Here is a 25,441-nt window from a genome sequence, read left to right on the forward strand (position 1 = left end):
TGCTGGTGAAATTGCTGAGTCAAAGGCTATGTGATTTCTTTTAATTGTACTGTGGAGGACAAATTGCCCTCCATAAAGATTATATTAATTTGAATTCCCATCAACAGTGTGTGGGAGAGCCCGTTTACTACATACTGGCCAAATCAAGTTTAATTAAAATCCTTTGGATCTTTGCCACTTACACGTTCCAGATAAATGTTCTTACTCTGTTTCCTATTGTTTGTCATCCTTTAGAACATTTCCGCTGATGTCCCTTGTGTGATCAGTTCTTTGTAATTTCAGATAATCTGATAATTTCATTGACTCTATATTCCTTAACTTTCAGGAGAGTTCCTGGTTCTGATGTTCTGTCCCATGGGTGTGTACCTGTCACTCCCAAATTTTGGTGTGAGAAATATGGTCATTCTGTTAGGCATCTTTGCACTGTTTTCCCCTTAGTTACTTACACATCATCGTGCTCTGTGAATGTTTATGGATTATCGCAAGACTATTATCGACAAACTATCTGTGTATGTCATTTTGAAGAAGAGAGGGTTATGGCTTTCTAAATATTGTGCACTAGTTCCTGCCTTTATGTTAAATATTTTAAATAACATTAGCGTCTGTTACTATATATATGAATCATTCTCAGTGCTCAGACCCAGCTTGTTCACTGTTGACTTTTACCTTGTCAGAGATGCTAACACAAATTCGCTTAAAGATACCATTAAGATTTTATGGCTTGTTTCCTCGTAGGCCTAGATAAAACTTTCCTGGGTCTACTCTGCATAGCTGGGTAGAAGGTGGGAAGAATCTCCTAAAAGATACCCTTTTTGGGTCGTGAAGCAGCTCAGGGACTTGGCGGGGCTAACAGGGTGCCCCTGCAGAGCTGAGGTGGTGAGAGTCAGGTAGCTGTGCAGGGAGGCCTCATTCATAACCAGGCTGCTGTGTCACCCCCAGACAGCAAGGTGAGAAGAGCAGAATGGGCAGCGAAGTTGTTAGCCAGGCTGAAGTGTTTGAGGGAAGGGAGGATTCGGGTAACTGGCTCCATATTAAATCATTGAGGATCGTTGCAGAAGTATGAATCATTTTGACGTGCTGCAGAGTTTGTAAATTTGGGATGGTTGATCAGGTGAAGAGGCACGGTGGGCTAGGAAGTACTGATTCAAAAGGACATTTCTAACTGTAGAGTTTCAGTTGCATACTTTAGTATGTATCACACAAAACCCCTGGCTGAGGAGGCAAGACTCCGTTAAATGCTAGCCTGTGTTCTGATCTCCAAGGCCTATACTCAAGGTGCCTTTTTCTGATTCATCTGCTAAGTCAAGCTCAGCATAGTCAGGCAGAGGCTTTGTTCCATTGACCTCATGTCATAGACTTAATGTCTAATGTTCTCTAGTTAAAAAAAAATCTCAAGATCAGTGTGTGATAATATTTCTGATCCAAAAATTGCATTTAGCAGTATATAATAACAACTGGTCATAGTTAGTTCTCTTGTAGAAAACGAGAATAGGAAAGAAAAGAACTTACTTGGCTTTGTAAGAGTAGGACCCTTTATGAGAAAGGAATCTTGGATATTTGTGCTTCCCCCCCCCTTTTTCTTTTTAAGCTTTTATTCTCTGCCACATGATTTTCTCTTTGAGGGGACTGGAAGTAAAATGAATCAGCCCGTAGAAGAATGTCCTCTCAGCATTCATAGGGTTATCTACATCTCAACAGTGTACATGAAACCAGTCATGTTACTAATTACATTCTCACTTGACTAAAGGGTTAGCTGTTCTGAAATGGGATTTGAATGCCCATATCTTTCATAGGCCTAAGCTTGTCTCTGGTATTTTAATAAATAAACATTTTTATAGAGTGATTCAGCTCAAATGTATTGTCATAAATAGGAGAGTCTATGTGAGGCACTCATACTTGCCCTTTCTTTTCTTGTCTCTCTCTCTCTCTCTCTCTCTCTCTGTATTCCAGATCATACAGAGGTCTGGAAGTCTGCAGGCTGCATTAGCCTGAAATGTGAGTTTTCTTTGGCTCACACAGTGTTGAGATTTGTCGTTTTTCAATGCAGTTAGGTAGGAGTTGTGCTTCTCATTTAGTCACTGTTCTGACCGTTCGCTTTTATCCTCTGTCTGGTATGCTTTCGCTCTTTTTCCCTGGTAGGCATCCAAGTTTATAGTTCTTGCTTTACATTTAGGACACCCTGTGAACATAGAACTAACACAGGAGGCTTGGAGGTAGAATGAAATTTTGCCCCTAAGAGCTTTATAGAGAAGCATTTCACATTGAATAAAGAACTCTTAAGAAAAAACAGAACAAACAAAAAGCCTTATTTCTATTTTAAGAAATGGTTTTGAATATTATCATTTCATACCAGTATCATTCCCCCAGCACTCCTTAGATTTAATTACTATTAGGCTGGGCCAGGCTGTAGAGCAAGATAAATACAAGATTGGTAGAGAGAATTAGGGAACTGTATCAATGTTTAGAGCACCAAGGGTCGCTAGTAGGCCAGTCACTTCCAGCCTGAATATACACAAAGAGTGAGGGCAAGACAAGGCACAGGTCATCGCAAGGTAGACAGACTGGGGAATAGTAATAGCATCCTGGGCCTAGGGGGCAAGAGAATGCAGAATCCGGGCCTCTAGGACTAGTACATACGTAGCTAGAATGAGATGAGATCAGAATGGACAGACGAGGAGCCTGGCCAGTCGGGGCTCAGGGTCTCAGATAAGGAAAAAAGTCTCTGGGGAGACAGAACAGGGAACTACATGAGAAAAAGGAGTTTGCTACACAACAACCTCCTTTGATTACATCTTTCTTCTTTAGTTGACAGACTTTATTTTTTAAAGCAGTTTTAGCTTTACAGAAAAATCAAGCAGATAGTAGACAGATTTCTGATAGGCTTCCCTCCTGCCATTTCCCTGTTTTTAGCATCTTGCATTTTAGCGTGGTGTATTTGTTACAATTGATGAAGAATATTAATAGAGTACTATTAACTAAAGTCCATCATTTACATTAGAGTTCACTCTTCTCATGATACTGTTCTATGGTGGGCTTTTTGTGGCAAAAGGTAACATTTACCATCTCAACTGTCTCTCAGCGTTCAGTTCAGTGACATTTTTAGTACACTCGCACTGTTAATGCCGTCATCACCACCATCCATCTCTAGCACTTTCTCATGATCCTGTATTGGAACTCTGTGCCCATGAGACAGTAACTGTGCAGCCCCACCCCCAGCCCCCAGTAACCACTGTTCTACTGTCTGTCTCTGTGTATTTGACTTTCTAGGTACCTCATTCGTATAAGTGGAATTAAACAGTATTGGTCCTTTTGTGTCTGGCTTATTTCACTTAGCACAGTGTCTTCAAGGTTCAGCCGTGTTGTAGCATGTGTCAGAATTTTCTTCCTTTTTAAGGCTGAATACATACTCCGTGGTATGTATACACCACATTTTGTTTATCCATTCATCTGTGAGTAGACACTTGGGTTGCTTCCATCTCACGGCTATAATGCTGCTGTTGAAGATCAGTATACACATATCTGTTTAAGTCCCTACTTTCAGTTTTTTATCCCCAAAAGTGGAATTACTGGATCAAATGACCTGTAGGTTTTTGACAAATGCAGAATGTCATGTATGCACTCTTATATAGAATGGTTTCACTGCCCTGAAAATCTCATGCTTCAGCTATTCATTGCTCTCCATCTTTGCTTCTGCTTAGATTTTAGCATGTTCCTTCTGTGGAGATGTAACTACTGTTTATACTCCACTAAGGTAAGCTTTCAGGTAAAGATGGGTAGGATCCCAGAGCTATTAGTAGAGGTAATGAAATCAGTGATCAAGGGACTCCGAAAGCAGAAAATTCTGATAAGTTATAGTCCCTCGGACTTTCAGATTCTGAAAGTTACCTGTGTGATACACATAAAGGTAACAAATACAGAGCTTTAGAATGCGTGGGTTTTAAATTTGATGTTTGTGGGTATACAGTTTTGTATTTCGTCTGTTGCACAAAGCTTTATTAAGTGCCTACTATATGCCACACCCTGTGCTGGATGCCATTCAGGCAAGTTAGAGACTATTTTAAGAGCTTCCACCTTATGCGCCAAGGAACCCCTTTTGCACTGGTTCTCCAAGAAACACGTGTTTTGTTTTGAAAGGTGACTGTTATGTAACTACACTTGTGCTAGGCTCTCCCAGTTCAGTGGAAATAGCTTTTGAACCTCCACGATAATTTTCAGGAAGGCCTAGTGGTTCTAGGTGTCTTAATAAGAGCACTGGTCAGCTTTTATGCAGAGTGTGATTAGGCTGCGTTACTGTCAGTATGCCCTGTCCTGTCATTACAGCTGTGCCAAGGTACTCGATGTGGCTGTTTTCCACATTTGGCTTGCTTAGGTTACCATTTCTCTGTGTTCTCCAGTTGCTTGCTGACCTAGCCTTTTCCCCTATACTTCCTTTGAGCCAGTGACCATTTACGTGTAAAAAAACATACTGGGATAGAACATGAAGAGAAGGGAAGGCTCCCTTCTTCGGGAGACTGTGTTCTGGGAAGAAGGGGTCTCCACGCGTTTTTTACTGTTCTCCTCCATCAGAGGTAGCACATGCTTCCCGATGTTTTGTATTTTTTACATGTTCTGCTTACAGTCTATACATTTGTGAAACCTAATTTTTTTCTCATTTTTTAGATAAAAGCTATTTTTAAAGAGAAGTTCTAAGATGTTGCATACTACAGTGCGTGCATCCTACTTTGAAAACCTGCACTGAGTTAGCTAGCTTTAATATTTTTTGCTGAGCAAAATACCTCACCACTGTATATGACTCTAGCATAGAGTCTGTAGATAGTGCCAAGGAATCTAAGAGCTATAAACAGGTGCATTTCATTAGAGAAAAGTCCTAACGTCCATTTCTAATTCACTGTGTTACTCTAGTTTAACTCCATGTGCATTTGTAGTAGAAATAGCATATTCTGAAAAACTGAGATAGTTTTAGGTCAGATGCTAGCCCTTCATCCCCCACACCCAATATTTTCTGAACACCTTCTGAGTGTTCACATTACATGTTACCAGACATGGACCATTCACTGTACATGATCCTGCATAATGATTCCATTTGACATCCGTAGTCCACATTTTCTCCTGTTTTTGCTAGGTACTTTTTAAAGCATTTTAGTGTCCTGTGGCTATACTATCAGAGAAATGACTCCTAATACAGAGCCAGATGAAATCCGAGAACAACCACTGAAGTTACTTTAATGGCACAGACTTTTAAATGAATCGTTAATGGTGTGCACTCTACATATTTGCTATTTGGTCTCGGGAGAGACAGGTAGACAGAAGGAGATGGAAGAATAGCCTAAGTTGCATTTAGTGTTTCCGGTGTTCCAAAGCCTGGATATAAATGGAAGATGATCATTTCTACTTAATTTATCTGGCTGGATTCCTGTGCCTAATGGCTGCATATATACCATAAACACGGTGAAGAAGCAGCCATGGAAACACTTGTTTTCTTGTTGGGCTAAATTTACTCTGGGTTGAATATTAACACAGTGCCTGGCAGTACTTTAAAAGCAAAAATAGCTTAAGCGTGACTCACTCTGAGTCATTTACTGCTAGTGCTGCTATACTGCCTAGAGCTTGACATTGAACAAGTTGGCAGCCTGTATTGCTACATTTTTTCTAGGAACTCTGAACAGATTTCATTCTTGTGAATTCGCTTGTGCAACGATATTAAATAGAGTAATATGTTTATTTTGTTTCAAAGTCAAATGAATTTGAGAATGGTGAAACTGAAGTATTTTTCTTGGGCTTTCTGGAAAAGCTAGATTCTCAGAATTCTCCTGTGGTTAAAAGACTTACTTTATCTTATAAAGAATTAATAAAATGTCGTGGAGGTTTTGTTTTAGATGCTTGGGCTTTTCTGATCAAAAACATCATACTTCCTGAAAATCATTATAAAAATAAGCTTACTAGTACTACCAAGTAGGATTCATTAAATTTCTGACATTACCTGACAAAATGGAAACATGCCATCCTGAAAGCTTTTTCTCTTTCTTCTTCTTCTTCTTCTTTTTTTTTAAATATGGTGAGGCATATAACATAGCCTGCCTTGTAGTTAAAGTTGGGTGTATGACTTGTAAAGTCCTCTCTTGTTTTTAAAGGTTATATAATGGGAAGTTCATTGGTTTTGAAAGGCAGACCAAACCCACCCACGGGATTTCTATTGGCCCTTTAAATAAATGTATTGCATGCCTTTCCCTGAGTAACCCGTGCGGCTGAGGAGGGAGTGAGCAGCTTGTTGGCTGACTCTAGAAAACCTATAAAGTATCGGTTGGTCTCATCTGGACTGGGGTCAGGAATGGCTGAGAATCTAAAAGTATATATATGAGGATGGTTTTCCCATGGTGTTGCAATCTTTTATTTTAACATGTTTTTGTGTTTAGTTTTTGGAGTTGCCTAACAGTATAATTTCAATTGAGGCTTAGTTTCAACTCTTTTATTATAAACTGTGGGAACATGATTTTTTTTTTTTTATTTAAAGGCACTATCATTTTGCCTTAGGATTTCAGTGATTTATAAAGAAAGTTTTCCTATGACAGCCTAAAACCAAAATGAGCCTAACCTAATGCTTGATATTATTTTGAAATTGTTTTACCATAAGATTCTTACATTGGAAGATGTAACTCTGGCAGAGAATTTCAACATAGTTGCATAAATTGTGTTTCATATTACAACTTGTTCTCTACTTGACTTCATTGAAATTAATAAAAGGACTCTTTCAGAAGGATCTGGTGAGTTAGCATCATTATTTAAGAAAAAAAAAAAGCAAAGAACTTACTCATAATGTATCCTGTGTTGCTAAGTTTTCAAAGTTAGTGATCTCAGCCACACCCAGAGAGCCCTTTGAGGAGACTGAAATCCACTTATTCATTTATGCTGGCTTAAACTTTTCTCCCCAATAAAATAAAAAGTAAAAGAGCAGAGACTGATCTGAATTTTTCCTGAGATATATGGTGATTTCATGAAAACCTAACATTTGAAAGTCGAGTTGCTGCCAAGTCTTGAATGTAAAACGTAGTTCCTTATTCTGTGGTTAAAGAGGTCCATTAAAGCAGGGCTTTCTGACTTGGGCGCTATGGGTGCTAAAAATATCCCCAAGGTGCTTTTTGTATCCCAAAGGGGTCCCATCATCCCACCTGAGACCAGAGGGAGAATGCCAGGTCCTATAGCATGCCCTGTGTCACAGTCTCACCGACGTTCTCCTACGGCATTTTGGAGACCTATAAATGAGTTATCTGTATGGCTTGAAAATTCACTCAAGATTTAGTTAACCGACACTCTTCAGGTTGTAAACTGAGAAGTCTAGTCTAAATGAATCTCAGTATGGCTCAGTAGCCCGTCTGTTATGATGGCAATTATGTACATGTGTCTCGTCCATAGGGATGTATGAAGCTAACCTCAAGTCTTCATGCAGGGCCCAGCATAAAGTAGGTAGCCAATAAAAGCTCATTAAATCTGAATTTGGTTATGTGACCAGTATTACAATTGCTCACCTTATTTGGCCCGACAAGCTTTGTTCCTTTCCTTTCATTCATTGCTATACTCAAACATTTATTGAGCTCTTATTATATGCCAGAAACTTGTGAGATATTTGAGATACAAAATTAATAAGCCTTCGAGAAGTACAGTCTTCACTTTGAGAGGCAGGTAGGCAAATTATTAACTACGTTCATCATATGTTTTTTTTTTTTTTATGTCTGGGTACAAGGATGCCATGACCTCCAGTAGTAACATTTGGGGGGAAAAAAAAACAAACCAAAAAACAAAACAAACCAATAGCGACTTTTGACATTCTCTGAGCATTTGGTGTATATAGCAGATCTGTTCAGGGTATAGTGAAGTGCAGGTGGTGGTATCGTTCTCATTTTACAAAGGAAGATATTGAGGCTCATGGAGCGTGAGCAATTTGCCCAACTTCATATTCGTGATTCAGACCAAGGAAATCTGCTTGCAGAGTCTGTGCCCTTAACCGTCACATAAACTGCCTCTTGTTGATTGACTTGACTGAAGACAAAGAAGGAACTCTTAGAGAGAGAGAGAGAAAATGGGAGGTCAGTACGCCAGTGAGAATGGCATCTCTTTTGCAGAGCATTAGATATTTTTTAAGAGGAGTGATTACTTTGGAGTACTTTTGCTAAAATCTGTGTTGCTAAAACAAAGTGCCTTCATAAGTAGGCTAATTCTGAGAGTGATTTACCACATACCCAGCATATCTTTCTTAGGCTATATGTGCTAATCCCTAAAATGAGCTGAGTCTGAGGACTTCATGTTCTTTCACATGACCTCAGAGACTAAAATCAGCTGTTAAACCAGTGCTGGGTTCTGCCATTTAGAGAGCAGTGCTTAGAAACAGCTCAGCTAAAAGTACAGCTTTCCTTCCATTGAAGGCAGTGCTCCTTCTCTCATCTTATGGCTCTTTTAAGTTCTCTAACAACCTCTTTCTGTCCTTTCAACTCCGTTCACCTCCAACCCAACAATTTTTTTTTAATAGTCACCAATACTAAACAGTTATCCCGAGCCTGCTGCTCTTGTCTCTTCCTTGGCTCTGTCCAAGTTCCCGATAGCTGCAGCAGAAGTAGAAGAAGTGAAAATCGTCAGCTCGCCCTGTGCCCTGTGCCCATATCCTGTAGATGGAGCACCCCCCTGAGAAGCAGGGACTAAAGGGACAGTGAGCAAAGACACTTCTCCAGGGAGGTCCCCTGGCATTTTTCTCTGTTTCATTGTGTGCTTTCGGGGACATTTGTTTTAATTTGGTAGGGTATTTTTAAATTTCTTGGCCTATTTTATAAGAAAGTGTTTTGTCTTAACATGGGAGCAAATTGTACTTACTCGCTGGACAAAGTTGTCTTGCAAGGACCTTGCCGTTTTCACCCCCTGCAGCCCAGCTTGGGGCCATTGTAGGCAAATGATCATTTTGCTTAGTGAGTCTGAAGAGAGAGAATGAGTGCATTTCCAGGTTACAATATCCACAAGTTTGTGGGGTTTTTTTTAATTGTTCAAATACTGATTTCCAAAAGGTGAATTTTTAATAGACTTGTTGCAGCTTAATCGAAGTGTATCATTGAGTCTGAAGTTGCCCTCACTTAGCACCCACATATGTAACACTTAGTAATTATTTACACTTTTGATTCAATACAAACTTGATGTTTATTTGTAAGAAAAAAGAGTGCATACAGTTTTCTTCAAGAAAACGAGAATCAAACATTTTGTCTTGAGCTTTTTCCCCACACATTAGACCAACATGTTGGTAATCGAGATGATGCACTGTGGAAGAAATGCAGGTCTACCCTGAGGGCACTGTGACTTTTGACTAAATATTCTTGTGCCCCGGTCTTTGTGTGAACTTTCTTTTAAACATGTCTAATCCTGACGTTTTAAAATAACATTTTATAAATCCACCGGAAAGGGAAGGTGACCATACAATTATCAGATGGTGAATTCTAATCATGGGACGTTCGCGTGGGTCGTCTGTAATTGAAGACAGTGCATCCTTTGTAATTGAAGACAGTGCAAGTAAGGACGTGGAGATGGCCAGGAACAGAAAGGAGAGGGGTGAATGCCTGCTTTCTCAGTGCTGAACCCCCTCATATCTGTAGCCAGGATCGGTTCTAGATCTCATACCTGTGTGTGTGTGTGTGTGTGTGTGTGTGTGTGTGTGTGTGTTTTAAGATTTTATTTATTTGACAGAGTGCGCGTGAGCACACAGGTGAGAACACAAAGCAGGGGGAGAGGCAGAGGGAGAGGGAGAAGCAGGCCCCCACTGAGCAGGGAGCCCGACAGGGGGCTCGATGCCAGGACCCTGAGATCATGACCTGAGCCTTAGGCAGAGGCTTAACCGACTGAGCCACGCAGGCGCCCCTAGATCTCATCCTTGATGCTTGGAGGCCTTGGGGATTTGGAAAACCAGTTTGGGCATTGAAGGCCACTCTAGATTCGTGTTTTCCCAGGATTTCACTCCTGACTCTGGAGGAAGGAATGCCACTTGTCAGAGAGGGAATGGGAGTTACTCTTGAGAATAAAAATGTAGTTCTGGAGATGAGGTTGGGGTGGGGGGAGAAAATTTGTGAGGAAGATATAGAGGAAGAGACAACTTTCCCTCTCCCCCTTACTCCTCCCTGTTTGACAGTCTAGTTATTTCTGCTTTCTCCCTTGGCTTCCTCTTCTCTCTGCCCCTTCGATGGCACTGTGCTTCAAAACTTGTTCTCTCTTCCCTCTCTCTCTTCTTTCTGTGTCCCCACCCCCATCAAGTTCCTTTAGTGGCCCCATCCCATGTCACGGAGGCGTCCACCAGTCGGTGCCACTTCACAGCATGGCTGGCTCAGTCTGAAATACCTGTGCACACTCAGGGTCCATTTCAGAATCAGCCTTTGCCACCCAGCAAGCTTTGCCAGACTTCCTAGGTTCCCTTGAAGTCAGAGTGAGCCCCCGTACACATCCTCATCCATCTTCCAGTTGGGTGGACAGTCTCCAGATCCACAGGACCTGAGACAGGAGAGGACCTGCCATGTCCTAGACATTGGTAGTAGAGACTGTATAAATGGTGTCAGCGTCTGTTCTGCAGGTAACAGTGAGAAAGTGCGGGGTTCCCTGATCTGTGGATGGGGTATCTACAGCTCAGAGAGAACAAGCCACACAGCTGACAAGTGGCCGAGCTGGAATGCCAGCTGAGTCTTTCCCCGTCCAGAGCTGGTGCTTTGCTACGTAGCAAATGACTAGTCAAATGCTTACTTACTGTGCTTTCTGTTTACAGTTAAGGAAAACTTTTATTAGTATCTTTTTCTCTCTCTCTTTTTTTTTTTTAATTTATTTATTTGTGAGAGAAAGCACAAGCAGGGGGAGTGGCAGGCAAAGGGAGAAGCAGGCTCCCTGCTGAGCAGGGTGCCAGACTTGGGGCTCTATTTCAGGGCCCTGGGATCCTGACCTGAGCCAAGGGCAGCCCCTTAACCGACTGAGCCACCAAGGCGCCTCTGTTAGTATCTTTCTCTAAACTGTGGCATTAATTTTCGATTTTTTAATGACGTCTACCTGAATATATTGAGATTAATATTAATAATTAGGAAATCTTTTACTGGACTAGTAAGACTCAAGTATTTGCAAATCTGATTAAGCTTGAATTAGAATTTCTTTGTATTCAATCTTTTTAAAATTATTTTGCTAACTATAATTATATAGTTATATATGTGTGTGTGTGTGTGTGTGTGTGTGTGTGTGTGTGTGTGTGTGTGTGTTATAGAAAATTCAGATAATATAGGGGACAAAAAATAAAAAACACCAGTAATCCCACCACTCAGAGATAGCCACATACCAAGGTCTTCTATATTCCCTTAGTCTTTTGCCTGTAAAATACACACTTGCAAATTTCAGATCAGCCCAGTGTCTTGATTATTTTGCTCGGTATACTGCGAGCTGATTAAATATTTGAAAACATGATTTCCTAATTTTCCACTTCATTAATGTATCGGGATTTTTCCTTTTTAAATCATTACCCTCTATTAATACTCACTGGTAGTCTATCAGTGGATAATAATGGATATTATCATTTTTTAAAGTCAGTGTGGTAGTTTAAAAATATTTTATGTATGGAGTCTACACTATCAAAAGGCGCCATTTTTAGGTCATTTCTTTGTTACTTTGAATTTATGTACTGTAAAGATTAAATAATGGTCTATCTTTCAGGGAGAAGTTGTTTTCTAAAAATTACTTCAAAAGTTGGAACAAGTGGTTGGTGTTTTGTTCTAGTAAAAATTTATTCCTTTTGAAAGTGTTTTCATACATCTATTTATTCAGTCAGCAGACATTTATTAAATCCTTTCCTGTACAAGGTGTTAATTGCTGAGAATAAAAAGAAGAAAAGCATTCTTTCTGCCTTCAAGAAGCTTATAATTTATGCAGGTAATATATATATAAACATAATTTTGTATTTAATATAAATATAATGGTAATAGTATGACTTGAAATAAATACTAAAGTAAAGCCGCAAGCAGTGTGCATGGAGAACACAAAGGAAAAGTGGTTAATTCTGATCAGCGGAATAAAGGGAAGACTTCCTGGAAGAGTTGACATTTGAGCTGGGCCTTGAGGCATGGGTAGGATTTCCGTTGGAGAAAGCAGAAAAGGGCATGTGAGGCTGGGAGTATAGTATAATCAGACCCACAGGCGCTGAGAGAGAGTGCATGTCATATTGAAGAAAGCAAATATTCCAGAGGGATTGGTGTGTAATGTGCCCGGGGGCGGGGTGGGGGGGGGACGGTTGGCACAGGGCAGGTGTATGGGAATGAGGCAGAGGGCAAGTAGTAGCATGGGAACCTAGAGCTAGTAGGGGGTCAAACAATTGATGCTCGGTTTGTGCTTGGCTCTGTGCTCAGTTCCTTCTCATCTGTAATCTCATTTGATTTACATGACAGTTTGTGAGCTATTTTTAATACCACTCAAAGATGGGGATAAAAGCTCAGTGATTTCCCTCAAAGTCACAAAGCCTGTAAGAGGCAGGACCAAACCTCAGACATAGGCCTGAAGTTCATGCTTTTTTGCCCCCGCCCCCGGCCGTTTTTTTTTTCGTTGTTTTTGGTGTTCTACTTACCTAAGTTAAGATAAGAGTATAGAAAGCTCTGAAAACTATGTTAGGTGTTTGTGGGCATTGCTCTTTTTTTGATGAGTGATTTTATCTGGCTAGTGAAGATATTATCTGACTAGCAAAGGCAGAGTGAAGGGTGAGTTGGGAAAAGGTATTGCAAGAAATGAGACAAGATTGACAACTATGACAGAAATCCAAGCAACGCATGGCAGGTCTGACTACTACAGTGGCAGTGGGAACAGAGATGCAGACACAGAGAGAAGAGATTTGGAGGGAGAATTTAAGCACAGGGAAGACTGACGGTCTAAAGGCAATGAGGAAGGCTGGATTAGGTTCATGGTCTCGACTTTTTTTTCTTTTTATCACACACCCCTTTTAGTAGTTAAGTACTTTTCAGCATGTATCCAGTACACAAATTTTACTATTTTATTTTTTTACTCTTCTTTCCAGTGGATTTTCTTGTGCATATCCATTTTAGAGGTCGCTGGAATTAATTAAGAAGAATGGGTGTTCGGGAAGGAGGTAAAGTTAGCAAATAAGAGTTTTATTTTGGACACACTGAGTTTGAGGTGCCTAAAGTAGTTCAGTCTTTTGGAGATGCTTCTTACAAAATTGGAAGTGAGTAGTGAAGTAAAATCATACTTATGTTCTAAGTGAAATTCAGCTTTATTCTCAAAATAAAGCCTAGTATATTTCTTTTCCTAGTTTTATTTTATGTATAAGAATAATTATAGATTAAAGTAAGGAGTCTGTTTTATATTATTTTTAGCTACATATCTTTAGTTGATTGTCTTAGTGTTTTATCATTTGATTCTCAACTAAATATTTACAGATTTTGAAAATGCTATCCTTGGTGGTCTAAATTAAAGAGTTAGTATTCTTAAAATAACTCTTTTGTGTAGTCTAAAACAGGAAAATATTTTTTCTTAAGACCTTGTAGATTGTAATTCATTGGCCTATTCAGACTTCCTTAAAATATTCAAAGGTATCAAGCCTAAACATGTCTTCCAAACAAGGAGATTCATCCAAACATCAGAATGTCTTTATAAATGGCTTATGCTTTTCAGTAACTTTCTCAGAAGTATAATTCTCATTTCCTTCTGGCTAGTCCTCTTTTACTGAGTTAATACCTATAAAGCCTAGCCCAAAATACTTTCCATTTATTAAGACCCTACAATTACATGATTAAAGGCGCACAAATGCTGGTTGGTGTTTTGGGGGTGGTTCAGTTCAGTTTGATTTTAATTAAGAATACTATTTTCTCAACCTTCAGCCAACAAAATCTTTTATCCTTAATATTCAAAGCATGTTTCCCTTTGGGGAAGTAGGGATGAAAAACAGCTGTAGTTCCTCCAAATCTCATGAAGTTCAGTTAACTTTCTTCCTTTTGTCTATTTCCTATTCAGCATCAATATCAGTATCCTTGATGAATATTTATTGACTACCCAATGAATAGTGGTACCATTGTAAGTTGATCATATGCTGACGTGGGAAAGCACCTTCTCTTTTTGATTGCTTAATGGATAAAAGGCACAAAGAACTTAACAGACTAGGTCAAATTCACAAAAAGTCTTTGGTGCCCTTGGGCAAGTAGATTCTCAAAACACGTATGTAAAAATGGAAACATTTCTATTGGAAGAAATGGCTCGGCCAAATCAAGTGGATGGGTCTCCCTGATCTTGCCCCTGTCTTTCTTAGACAGCAGAGGGCAGCAGCATGAGATATTTTTCTCCTGGAGCCGTCAGCTTTCACTAGCTCTTTCCTCCTCTGAGCTCTGTACACACCAGGTATAGCTGCCTTGCATGGACAGTAAATATTTGAGACTCTGAGGTAGAGGATTAAAGCAGTAAACAAAATCACAGTATAGATGGGTCGTTCATCAAAATGCCAGTATCTGATTTTACATTCTAACACGTATAATCCTAGTCTCTTGCTTTTTAAGCCTTCATTCTAGAGCATTTTGTAGAGAGCAGATATTTAGGACTGCTAGTCATAGAATAAGCCTTAGAGTCGCAGGAGGTTTCTAGTTGTTTTACAGGTAGAAGCAGGATGAGCCAATCTACAGGAAGTGCTCGCCACAGTGACCATTCCGTAAATGTGAATGAATGATCGCTGACACAGAAAACAGCTTGTTTCCGTAGCTGGTCTGGATTCACAGTCTACTGCTGCTTTGTATTTGCCTAGCCTAAAACAGCAGTGATTGTAAAAACAAATTGACTAAAGCATCTCAAGACCTTTGTTTTGGTTCTGCTGCTTTAATATTGTTAAGTGCTCACAGAGCAACCTCTTGAAAGCTTTTTCTCATTGCCTGGAACAGAGCATGTGTTTCCTTTTGTGTTACCTCAGAACTCTGATCATAGCACTCCTGCACACTGTGGGTCACAACCCACTAGTGAATAATGACATCATCATAAAAGGTTGTGACCAGCATTTTATTATAAAGGAAAAGATACTGAACAGGGTAGATTAGAAAATACCACATGCACCATGCAAACTTTTGTTCATTTAAACATATGTTCTGTATACCAGATTGTGAGGTAAAATGTATTTCTTACTGCAGGTCATGGTAAAAAAGTTTTTGAAAAACACTTCACTGTAGCATGCATGACATCTTCACATAATTCTGTTTTTCAGTCTGTCCCCTCTCCTAGACTGTACATGCACCTCTTGAAAGAAGGACTCACATTTTCGCATTTTCTTTATCTTAATTCTGAATACCTAGGACAGATCTGCCTGATATATACAAGGTGTTCAGTAAATGTTTGTGGAATGAATGAATGAGTACATGAATGAAAATGACTTAATTCCCATGAGCCTCATCTTTTTCATAAATTAGAATGTTACCCACCAGATCTCACAGTGTTATTGTGAAGATCAGTTGAGATATTTCACATTTCCCATAATGTATGTGAAGATGCTTTATACAAGTGTTAGGAGCACAGTCAGGATTATTGTCTGGCATAATTTTTGTTGTTGTTGGGCAAATAAGCCTCAGGAACTCTAGAAATCTTAAGTCTGTGTTCTCAAGGTGACATATTTTTTGTTATTCTTAATAATATTATGATAGGCCTTTTTTAGCTATTAAGTTATCAAACAGTCTTAAAAAATTGGGTGTGTGCCTTTTTAAAACTTTTTATTATGAAACATTCAACATACAAAGTAGGTATGGGGAGGAAATATTTTTCTTCTACCCTTCTAGGTTCTTTTGGTTGGTCTGTTAATTAAATTGACATAATATTACCAGGAGATTAAAAGGTTTAAACAGGAGAAGAACAAATTTAATTGCATAGGTACAGGAGCCCCACAAAGTCATGAGAGGCTCAGACACAGGCAATTGAGGCTTATATGCCATCCTGAGCCAAAGAGAAGGTGACAGGAGTCTGGGACTTCAAAGGGGAGGAAGACAGTTCACAGGGAAATGGGAAGAGCAGATGTTTGGTAAACAAATGTTTGTCACACCTGGCAGAGACAGGGCTTTGAACAAGTAGGCTGGTCAGCTTCGCCCAACTTACCACACCTAGCTCACATTCTTTGTAGTTATCTCTAGTGATAGTTCTCTTCTGGGACCAGGCCCTCTATTTAAATTGTTAGAGGCAGTTAAGTGGGAGGTCAAAAGCTCTCCCTGACTCTCATGGGCCTTGATTGTCTTCAGCTCAGAGTAATCCACATGCCATAGTGGCATGTTTCTGGGAGGCTTAGTCTGAAGGCACAGGAGAAGATGGACTTCTGTGTACTCATCCTACTTTCAACAAACAGTTAGTTGACTGTTTATAGCCAATTTTGTTTCATCTGCATCCTCTTCTACCTTCTCTTCCCATCTTACTGTGAAAGAATAATGGATTTCTTTTCTTCTCCACCTCTTCCCTCTTCCCCCCTTTCTTTTTACATTTTCAAGTATGTAGAACTTTTTCTTTCTTTTTTTTAAATTTCTTTTATTTATTTTGGGGAGAGAGAGAGTGAGTGCAGTGGGGAGAGGCAAAGGGAGAGAGAGAGAGATACCCAAGCAGATTCTCTGCTGAGCGTGGAGCCCTATGCAGGGCTCATTCTCATGACCCTGAGATCATGACCTGAGCCAAAACCGAGAGTCGGATGCTTAACTCACTGAGCCACCAGGCGCCCCTAAAGTATGTTGAACTTTTAACATTCTTTTAAATGAGTTATTCTCTGACAGGAACTAGCAGGTAAACAAGATATATTATTTCCCAAGATTTTCATATGATGGTGACCAAGTACATTGCAAAACATGATCACATTCCAGAGTTGTAACTAGTTCTGGAGGCTTAGTTACACAATTGCCAACTCTCATCTTCTGTGGAGATGTGACCTTACAGAAAAGTAGAGTCTGAAGCATGATAGATTACTTTTTAAGCTTTTTGAGTTTTTGTTTTGTATCATGTAATAGTCCTCAAGCCTTTGACCCTTAGCTAGGCAACAAAGTGTATCCAACTGAGACTTCTGGAATACTGTAAAGCTTTAATAAACTTTGCTTTAAGACTACAGCCCAGTGTTGTAACATGGACCTCAGAAGTCATAGTCCACTTAGAAGAAAAGAATTTTTAAAACACAGTAAATAAGAATCACTTAGGTTACTAATTTTTATTGATCTTTTTTGTTTTCATAATTTTGTGATTCAGGCCTTAATATCATCTAAATACAAATAAATTTTGAACTGTAAAGACATTTAATTCTGCCAGATATTTTATGTATGAATTATGTGGAATTTTTCTTCCTTAAAGTCAAACGTGGAGTTCATTTTTATTTTTAATAAGGTACTGCTAAGTTTTGCCCATTGTGATAAATGAGTAGTCAGTGATTTTGCATACTCCATCGACTTGAAGTTTTTAATATATCCTTGAAATTTTTTTCCAAAATAAAATAAATACAAGTGCACTTTTATTTTAAAATATTTCAAGACATATTTGTACTAATGTAAGGAGTTTACCCCAAACCCAAGTGGGGAGGGTTGTGGGTCAGGAGTGCCAGCTGGCGGAGGTGAAAGTCAGGTGGTATGAGTGTCTTGACTCTAAAGATGTTGTGAATCATGGATCTGGGTAGATTTCTGTCAGGGACATTATCATTCCACCAGTCTCCCCTGCTGGAAACCTAGAAATCATATTTTCCTCTTTCATTCCCTTTATGTAGGAAATATAGATCCTTATAGGTTGTTTATTTAGAAAAATCTCTGACTTTATCTTTTGCTCTTTTCTTTTTTTAAAGATTTCTTTGTTTATTCTTGGAGGGAGGTTGAGGGACAGAGGGAGAGGGAGAGAATCCTAAAGTAGACTCCCCGCTGAGCATGGAGCCCAAAATGGGGCTCTATCCCAATCATAACCTGATCCAAAACCCAGGCAGAACTGACTGAGCCTCCCAGGCACCTCTGGCTTTATCTTTTTCTTCCCTGTGACCACGGCATCAGGTCTGATCTTTATCAACATATATCTGGACTATAATAACAGCTGAGAAGAAATGAACTAATGCTTTGTGACTGTGTCATTTTATGTACGTTTAATCCTTAACAAACCTGAGAGGTAGAGCGGTTATCCTCATGTTTCAGGTTGAACTGGGCAAGCTCTTACAGGAGCATTACATTGCTAAGGAGTCTCCTTGCCCTGGGTCTTTCTGCCCCTGTAGTGCATTCTGTATCAAAATACCATGATAATCTCCCTAAAATGTAACCCTTGCCTAATAAAACCTGCAATTGCTGATCCAGCACCTTACAAATTACCAGGGATTGTTCATGTTTGATTTCATTCTGCACAAACTACTCCATGAGGCTACGATTATCTTATATTACTACCTTGTAAGTAACCTGTAATGACTTCTGTTTCCCATCAAACCAATGATAAACTCTTCATATTGATGACATCCCACGTTTTGTGCTATGGCTGTGCTGTATCCATGTAGTCATATCTCTCAGTGTGAACTGGAGTTACTGTTAGCCAGGCGAGCTTCCTTATGGTCCTCTTCAGTTACCGTTCTCATCTCTTCCCGCACGTCTGTTCGGACACAGCGCTTGTCCGCATCACCCGCTTCCCCCCATCCCCGTCCTCTCAGTGTGAACTCTGCCAGCCCTACGGGGCCCATTTCAAGTCCCATCTTTTTGAAGAAGCCTTCTCCAATAACTTATGTCTTCCTGTCTGCTTTTCTTCTTGATTTCCTTTGTCAGATATGTTTACCCTTGAATGTAAAATTTTCTCCCTTAACTATAAGACATATATACATTGCTTCATGTAAAAATATTATATAGGATATTTAAAAGCGAAAAGATAACTCCTGGTTTCCCAATCCCAGTTCATAGAGGGAACCACTGTTACATGTCTTTACAGTCCTATTTCTGTGCATAAACAAGAATGTGTGTGGGCACATATGTGCACACCTATTTACTCACGTGGCAGATAGATACAGATCTGTTTTCTACACAGACACCATCCGCAACACTCTTTCTTTCACTTGACAGTATATCTTGGAAATCTTTCCATGTTTGGTGAGTGGAAGTGATTTCATTTAAACACATTGCTTTATTCCCTCATTTCATGTCAGATCATTTTATGATCTGACCTACATTCTTATCTCCCTTCAAAGAAAGAAACCAGAAACCCCTCAAGAGCAGAAGTAACCATACATTCATTCTCATGTCCATTCCTTTGCTTTTTACTCCTTGTGCATTTATTGCATATTTCACTGTTTGTGCCGTGAAAAATTAAGGATGTTTGCTTCTCATAACCTCTAAGGAGTTAGGATATAGTAGGTAAGAATTGAGAAGGACGGGGCGCCTGGGTGGCACAGCGGTTAAGCGTCTGCCTTTGGCTCAGGGCGTGATCCCGGCATTATGGGATCGAGCCCCACATCAGGCTCTTCTGCTATGAGCCTGCTTCTTCCTCTCCCACTCCCCCTGCTTGTGTTCCCTCTCTCACTGGCTGTCTCTATCTCTGTCGAATAAATAAATAAAATCTTTAAAAAAAAAAAAAAAGAATTGAGAAGGACACAGATTTCTGTTACTGGAAATACGCCCATTGGGTTATTTGAACAATCCTTTGCTGAAAACCATCTGAACTGTTGAATATGTATAAAAAAACATCCTCAGAGGGGTGCCTGGGTGGCTCAGTCGCTGAAGCCTCTGCCTTCGGCTCAGGGCCTGCCTTCGGCTCAGGGCGTGATCTTGGCGTTGTGGGATCCAGCCCCGCATCAGGCTTCTCTGCTGGAAGCCTGCTTCTTCCCCTCCCACTCCCCCTGCTTGTGTTCCCTCTCTCGCTGGCTGTCTCTCTCTGTCAAGTAAATAAATAAAATATTAAAAAAAAAAGAAAGAAAGAAAGAAAGAAAAGAAAGAAAGAAAGAAAACATCCTCAGAGCAGAAAAGGGCAGAAAATCAAAGGAAATCTAAGGAACAGTGAGAGTTCATGGAAGCTTAAAGAACCAAGCTACTGTAGCCCTAAGGGCATTTGCCAATGCAGGCGAATTTGAGCTTTGCTTGCCTTATAGGTAGTAAAACCATACAGAAAACTAAGGAAATGATCATAAAATTCAGCCTGATGAATTTGGGGGTGGGGGTGGATGTAGGTAGTTTCTGGGGTACTCAGAATTTTCTATTTATTAACCTGGTGGCAGCTATCCAGAGAAATTTAGTTTCTAAACAGCATATTTATTTTGTGTAAATTTCTATATGCATGTCATAACTGACAACAAAGAAGTAAATGTAGAACAAGTTGTAAAACAATATATACAGTACGATCTCACATGTGCATATGTTACATAAATGGATGCATGCATGTGTGCATATTACGTAAATGGGTTGTGTAATTCATAAATTTTACATGTTGATATAATATATAAATTTGTTTGTATACATGTATAAATATGTGCATTTGGGGCTGCAAGTGTGTGTGTGTGTGTGTGTGTGTGTGTGTATGTGTGTATTTCATGTACGTAGAAAAAGATCTGGAAGAGTATTCACCGAACTACTGAGGGCAACCTTGAAAGGTAGAATAGGTGTGGGGAAGTAGAAAGGAAGGAACCTATACTTTGTGCTTCACTGTGGTTAAATTTTTTTAAAGTAATCATCATTATTATTTAGGTTTTTTTTTTTAATCAGACTTACTGAAAGATGTGGCTTCTGTCTCTGCCCTAAGTATAAATGGTACTCCTGCTGCCATGCTTCATGCCACTTGGCACAGTACCTTTTTCTTTTTTTTTAATTCATATCTTGTTCTTTTGCTAGGCTGGAGCTCTTAAAGGGAACAAGACAGTATTGTGCTTATCTTTCTATTTCTTGTACCTTAAAGAGAGCAAAAGTCTGTAGGCATCCAGGAGATACAACATTTCCTTAGAGGCTCTTTTGAATATTATTTTGTACCTGGCACAGCAGTGGGCATAAAGTTGGCACAGCAAATACAGGTTGATTTGAATTTAACTGACACTTTGTGGAACCTGTAGGCAAATGTGGAGTCCTCCATGCGGTGCCCCTTTTGATCTCAGAAAGCGGGAAAATGAAAATACTCTCTGAAAATTAAACTAAGAAATGAACATGTACTAGATTAAATCCAAGAGAGCCAACGCGAACCTAAGAAACATAAAGACTCCTTGGACAGTAAGATTTCACTGTAATTGAGGGTACTGGCATCTTAAAAACACCCAAACATATAAAATCTTCATCAGAAGAGCATTTTCTCTGTCTTTAAGACAGAGAAAAAGAAAAGCAATCAATTTAATTGTTGTGATACCCAACAGAGCACTGTCTGACCAATAGCACCTGCCAGGTTGAGGCATCCATTCAGCCTGCTTGGCAGGTGGATAACCCTGTTGTGGAGAGCTGCAGAGCCTCACGCCATTTTGTGCTGGAATCCTGTGTAATTAACTCCACTTGCTCTGCTTCCATGCCCACCAAGCTTCCCTCTGGTCATTTGCCTTCCCAAGGAGATAATGCACTCTCAGGCTGATGGACATTCAGTAGCCTGATTCCTCTGCTGTTCAATGTAAATAATAAAGTCGCCTTCTTTTTTTTTTTTTTTTATACATCAGTGTCTTGTGAGTTTTGTTAGCATGAGTCTGCATTCCTGGGTCCAGTCAAAGAGATCGGGTATCAGAGTCTGTGAGGCTCATCAAGGTAGATACTACCTTGAGGGCATCTGTTGGAGCGGACTGCTGGATTTCCCAGGTGATGTCCATCCATGTCGCCATGCTTCATGTTGCCTTCCCATTCGCCACGTCACCAGAATAATTCTGCCCGGAAGTAATCTATTAAGAACATCTTCATCATGTGCACATTTCAGTTAGAGAGTACCAAATACTATTATGTCAGTGAGAGTAGACCCTTTCCTTCTGGGTGAGTATTACTTGTTTGGTTTGGCAAATTTCACACCTGTATGGAGGGATGGAATATAGATTGTCAGTGCCACATCATGAGGATCCTCTGACAACTCATTTCCAGTTCTGGCTTCTCAGCCTCTTCTGGCTTCACTCTGGCTCTCATCTCATTGTCCACATTGATCCTGGCATCACTCTCAAGTCACTTCCTAATCTGGGTCTCTCTTGCAGCAGTGAAACCTAAAGAAGATGGAGGACACAATGAGGTCGACAAGATTAAGGATAAGGATGCAAGTAGAGCAGGCAATGAACGAGGTTATAGAATTTTTTTCTTCCATTCTCCTCTTTCTCTCTCTCCTCAAAACAGCCCCAGTAGCATTTGAAAGGGTTTCCCATACCACACATATGACATGTTCAGCTCATCTATGAATATAATGGAACTTAGACCAGATGTCAATAAATCATTAACAGCAATTTCTTGCTAAGAAGGATATCAAAATAGATAACAGGGCAAAACCCATTACATCTCTTAGTGAATCCTGGAATGTTTTTCTAAGTGAATATTACCTCAAATATGACACTGTCAGGTGGTTTTACTCAATTACTAAATTGTGGTTTTCCCCCTTTCTCCTGTTCTTCCCTTTCACCCCAGCTATTAGCCAGCATAACTGACCACCAGATTTCACCATAAATTTATCAGGAATTTACCCAGAGCAATCCTCAGTTGTCACTACTATTTAAAATACATTTTTATGAGTAGATTAAAACCTCACAAAAATTCCAGATAGAACAGATTAAGATAGAATCTTAAAAAGATGTTTTTAAAACTTGGTTTTTAAAACCCATTTTTTTTAACATTCATGATTTTGTCCATTTATACAGTTGGAGTTCTGCGGCAGAATTAGACACTGTTGGATTATTAGTGCGTGTAATAAGTTCATGAGACCTCTATCTGTGTACGTCCTGACAGAGCTGTTCTTGTGTGTTGTTGAATGATACGGGGCTGAATTGCTAGACAGGTAGTTGTGGACCATTCCTGGTTACCTAGATACTAATGAAGTAATCAATGAATTCACCAGGCCTTTTGACCCAATTTGCCAAATGTGCTTTCATTTTCTTTGGATGAAAGTTGATGCTAATGAGGACAGGGTCCAGTTTCCATCCCTTTGTAAGCAAGGTTCCTTTCACAGCCAGAGACATCGTAGACGTGAGATCATAGCCGCCCTGGGACCCCACAGAAATGGAAGTTAGGCCAGGTGGTTGAAACACAAAATAATCAGGCCTATCACCACTCTGAAGTACCTGCCCTACGTTTGTGGATTCGTACAGCATCTTAGACAAAAGTGAGCATTTCTACCAAACCTGGCAGTTTGGTATGTTTTTTATGTGGATAGGGGAGCTTACCAAAAAAAGAAAGATCGTATTCCCTGACTTTATTAAATGTTCAGTCACCTGAGGAGAGGATGCGCATGGTCAGCATTTATTTAAAAAACACCCAGAACTTTTGAAACTACCTGTATTTTTCAGAACTTACATACATCTTATCATTTTACCAAAGTGCCTGATATATATATATATGTCAAGGTTCCTCCAAATCGGGCAGTACATGAGCTGTACTATGACTAAAGGAGTAGAGTGAGCCAGGGAAAGAGGGTCATCTGAGAAGTAGTGAGTGTTTGACCTCCTATTCCTGCAGCTCCCTTGCCCTAAGCCCAGCCCACTGACTTCCTTTTCCTTTTTCTCTGTCCTTCTGTTGAAGGTCAGAGTCTAGATAGGGATTCACTAGCCAGAACTGAAAAGACAACCAGATTGTAGAACAGAACTTGCCTGAAGTTGGGTAGCATTATCACAAGCTGAAGTTTTCAGTTTTCAAAATTATACACATCTCTTCAGATCCTGATAGACCCTTTGTATGGAAGCCACCCTTTCATCCCCTGACTGCACAAGGCCCCTGTATAAAATGGCCGAGGAGACAGAAGTTCCTCTTCTCTCTCAGTTCTTTTCTGGCATGTGTTTTTGTTCAGCTCTCCTGCAGCCTTCTGACTCTCTGCCTCTTGTCCCCTTTTCAGTAAAAGTTTACCCTAGGGCTTGATGTCATTAGATCAGTCCCTGTGTGTGTCTGTGTGTCATGTATCTACGTGTTGTTTTAGTTTGTAATACACTTTAGAATAGTCCTTTCTAACCAAGCATTTCTTAAATTTTTAGAATTGACTATTCAGTCTAAAAATTACCCTCAACAAATGTATATGCACATAAAATGTTGGGTGCAATTCTATGGTATTCATGCACTCCTAATGTCTGTTTATGGATCTCAACTGGATTCAGAATCCCTCTCCCATGATGGAATTCCAAAGTTCTCTACATGCATGATGGCTTGTGGGATTTGAAAATACATTCATTTACCAGATACCCATTAAATGCCCACTCTGTGTCAGGAGCTATGCAGGGCACTGAAATGAGGTGAAAAGGACAGTGGCCCACCCATCAAAATTTCCATTGTAGTTGAGGAGACAGACAAGTAAACAGATGATTACAAATCAGAATAGATGCAGTAGTAGGGGAAGTACGGGTTACTTTGGGGAGCACATCAGATGAGTGTTTACTTCAGCTTTGGGATATCAAGAAATTCTCCTTACAATGATACCTGAGTTATTCTCCCAAGTAGAAGGAATGCTGTGTACAAAGTCAAGGGCATTATTGATTTGTATGTCGTTTTGAGAAATTTGGATTTGATTTTAAAAGGCCTTAAGTTGAGGGGATAAGAACTGATCTGTGAGGAAGATAAGTGACTGTAGCCTGGAGAGAATGGATTGGGAGAAGCAGGACTGGAGGCTGGCAGGCTGTGGCAGTAAGCCAAGCAGACAATAATAGTGATTTTAACTGAATTACTGAAGAGTGCCCAACACACATCAGCAGCGTGCTTAATGACGGGTGTTGCTGATGGGAGAAAGTTTCTATAGAAACAGTGTTCAGGGAGGGGCCAGTGAATCACCGATAGAAATGATAGTTGGAGCCAAGAAGAGTATGTAGAATGAGAGGAGGGGGCTGAGGTTTGGACCCGGCAAAACCACAGAGAAAGAAGAGGAATCTGACGAGAAAGCCAAAGAGTATAAAGAAAGTAAAAGTTGTTCCAAGATGGAGCCCAAGGGACAGAAGGGAGGAGTAGCAGGGTGGCAGCAACAGTCGGCTTCAGGATGTCCTGGACAGGCTTCTGGTTCAAGATGGTGGCCCTAGCTTACGTACGAAACTTCACACGTTCACCACCACTTTAGCTCAAGGGAATCATGAATCTTCACATCAAAGGGCTCAGGCGTGGCCAGCGAAGAAAAATGAAGAAATGTTATGCTATGTGAATTCTATCTCAATGACGTGGTTATCAACAAAAAGAATGATGAAAAATTCTCTTTTAAATGTGTTCGGACATAACTGTTACACTTTAAAAAATGAATAAACTGTAAGCATCCAGATGTGTGGGGGTGGGATTGGGTGGAGTGAGGGAGATGTCCACAAAAGGAGAATAAATTTGTACCGTACTCA

The 25,441-nt window shown here is 40.0% G+C and overlaps 1 protein-coding gene across 4 annotated transcripts in view; it reads left to right on the forward strand.

Moving 5' to 3' along the window:
* Positions 1-25,441, forward strand: part of NSMCE2 (NSE2 (MMS21) homolog, SMC5-SMC6 complex SUMO ligase) — a 208,044-nt gene that overhangs the window by 82,030 nt on the left and 100,573 nt on the right. For 2 of the 4 annotated variants that reach the window (XM_026495423.4, XM_026495425.4), the window contains one exon: positions 22,136-22,219. The exons of 1 other annotated variant lie outside the window; for it this stretch is intronic. In XM_026495423.4, coding sequence (XP_026351208.1) covers positions 22,136-22,219 — 84 coding nt within the window. The remainder of the gene's footprint in view (positions 1-22,135; positions 22,220-25,441) is intronic. One more of the 4 variants, XM_057307870.1, reaches the window with a different exon arrangement.

This window comes from Ursus arctos, unplaced genomic scaffold (assembly GCF_023065955.2).
Source record: "Ursus arctos isolate Adak ecotype North America unplaced genomic scaffold, UrsArc2.0 scaffold_6, whole genome shotgun sequence".
In the NCBI taxonomy this organism is placed as follows: Eukaryota; Metazoa; Chordata; class Mammalia; order Carnivora; family Ursidae; genus Ursus; species Ursus arctos.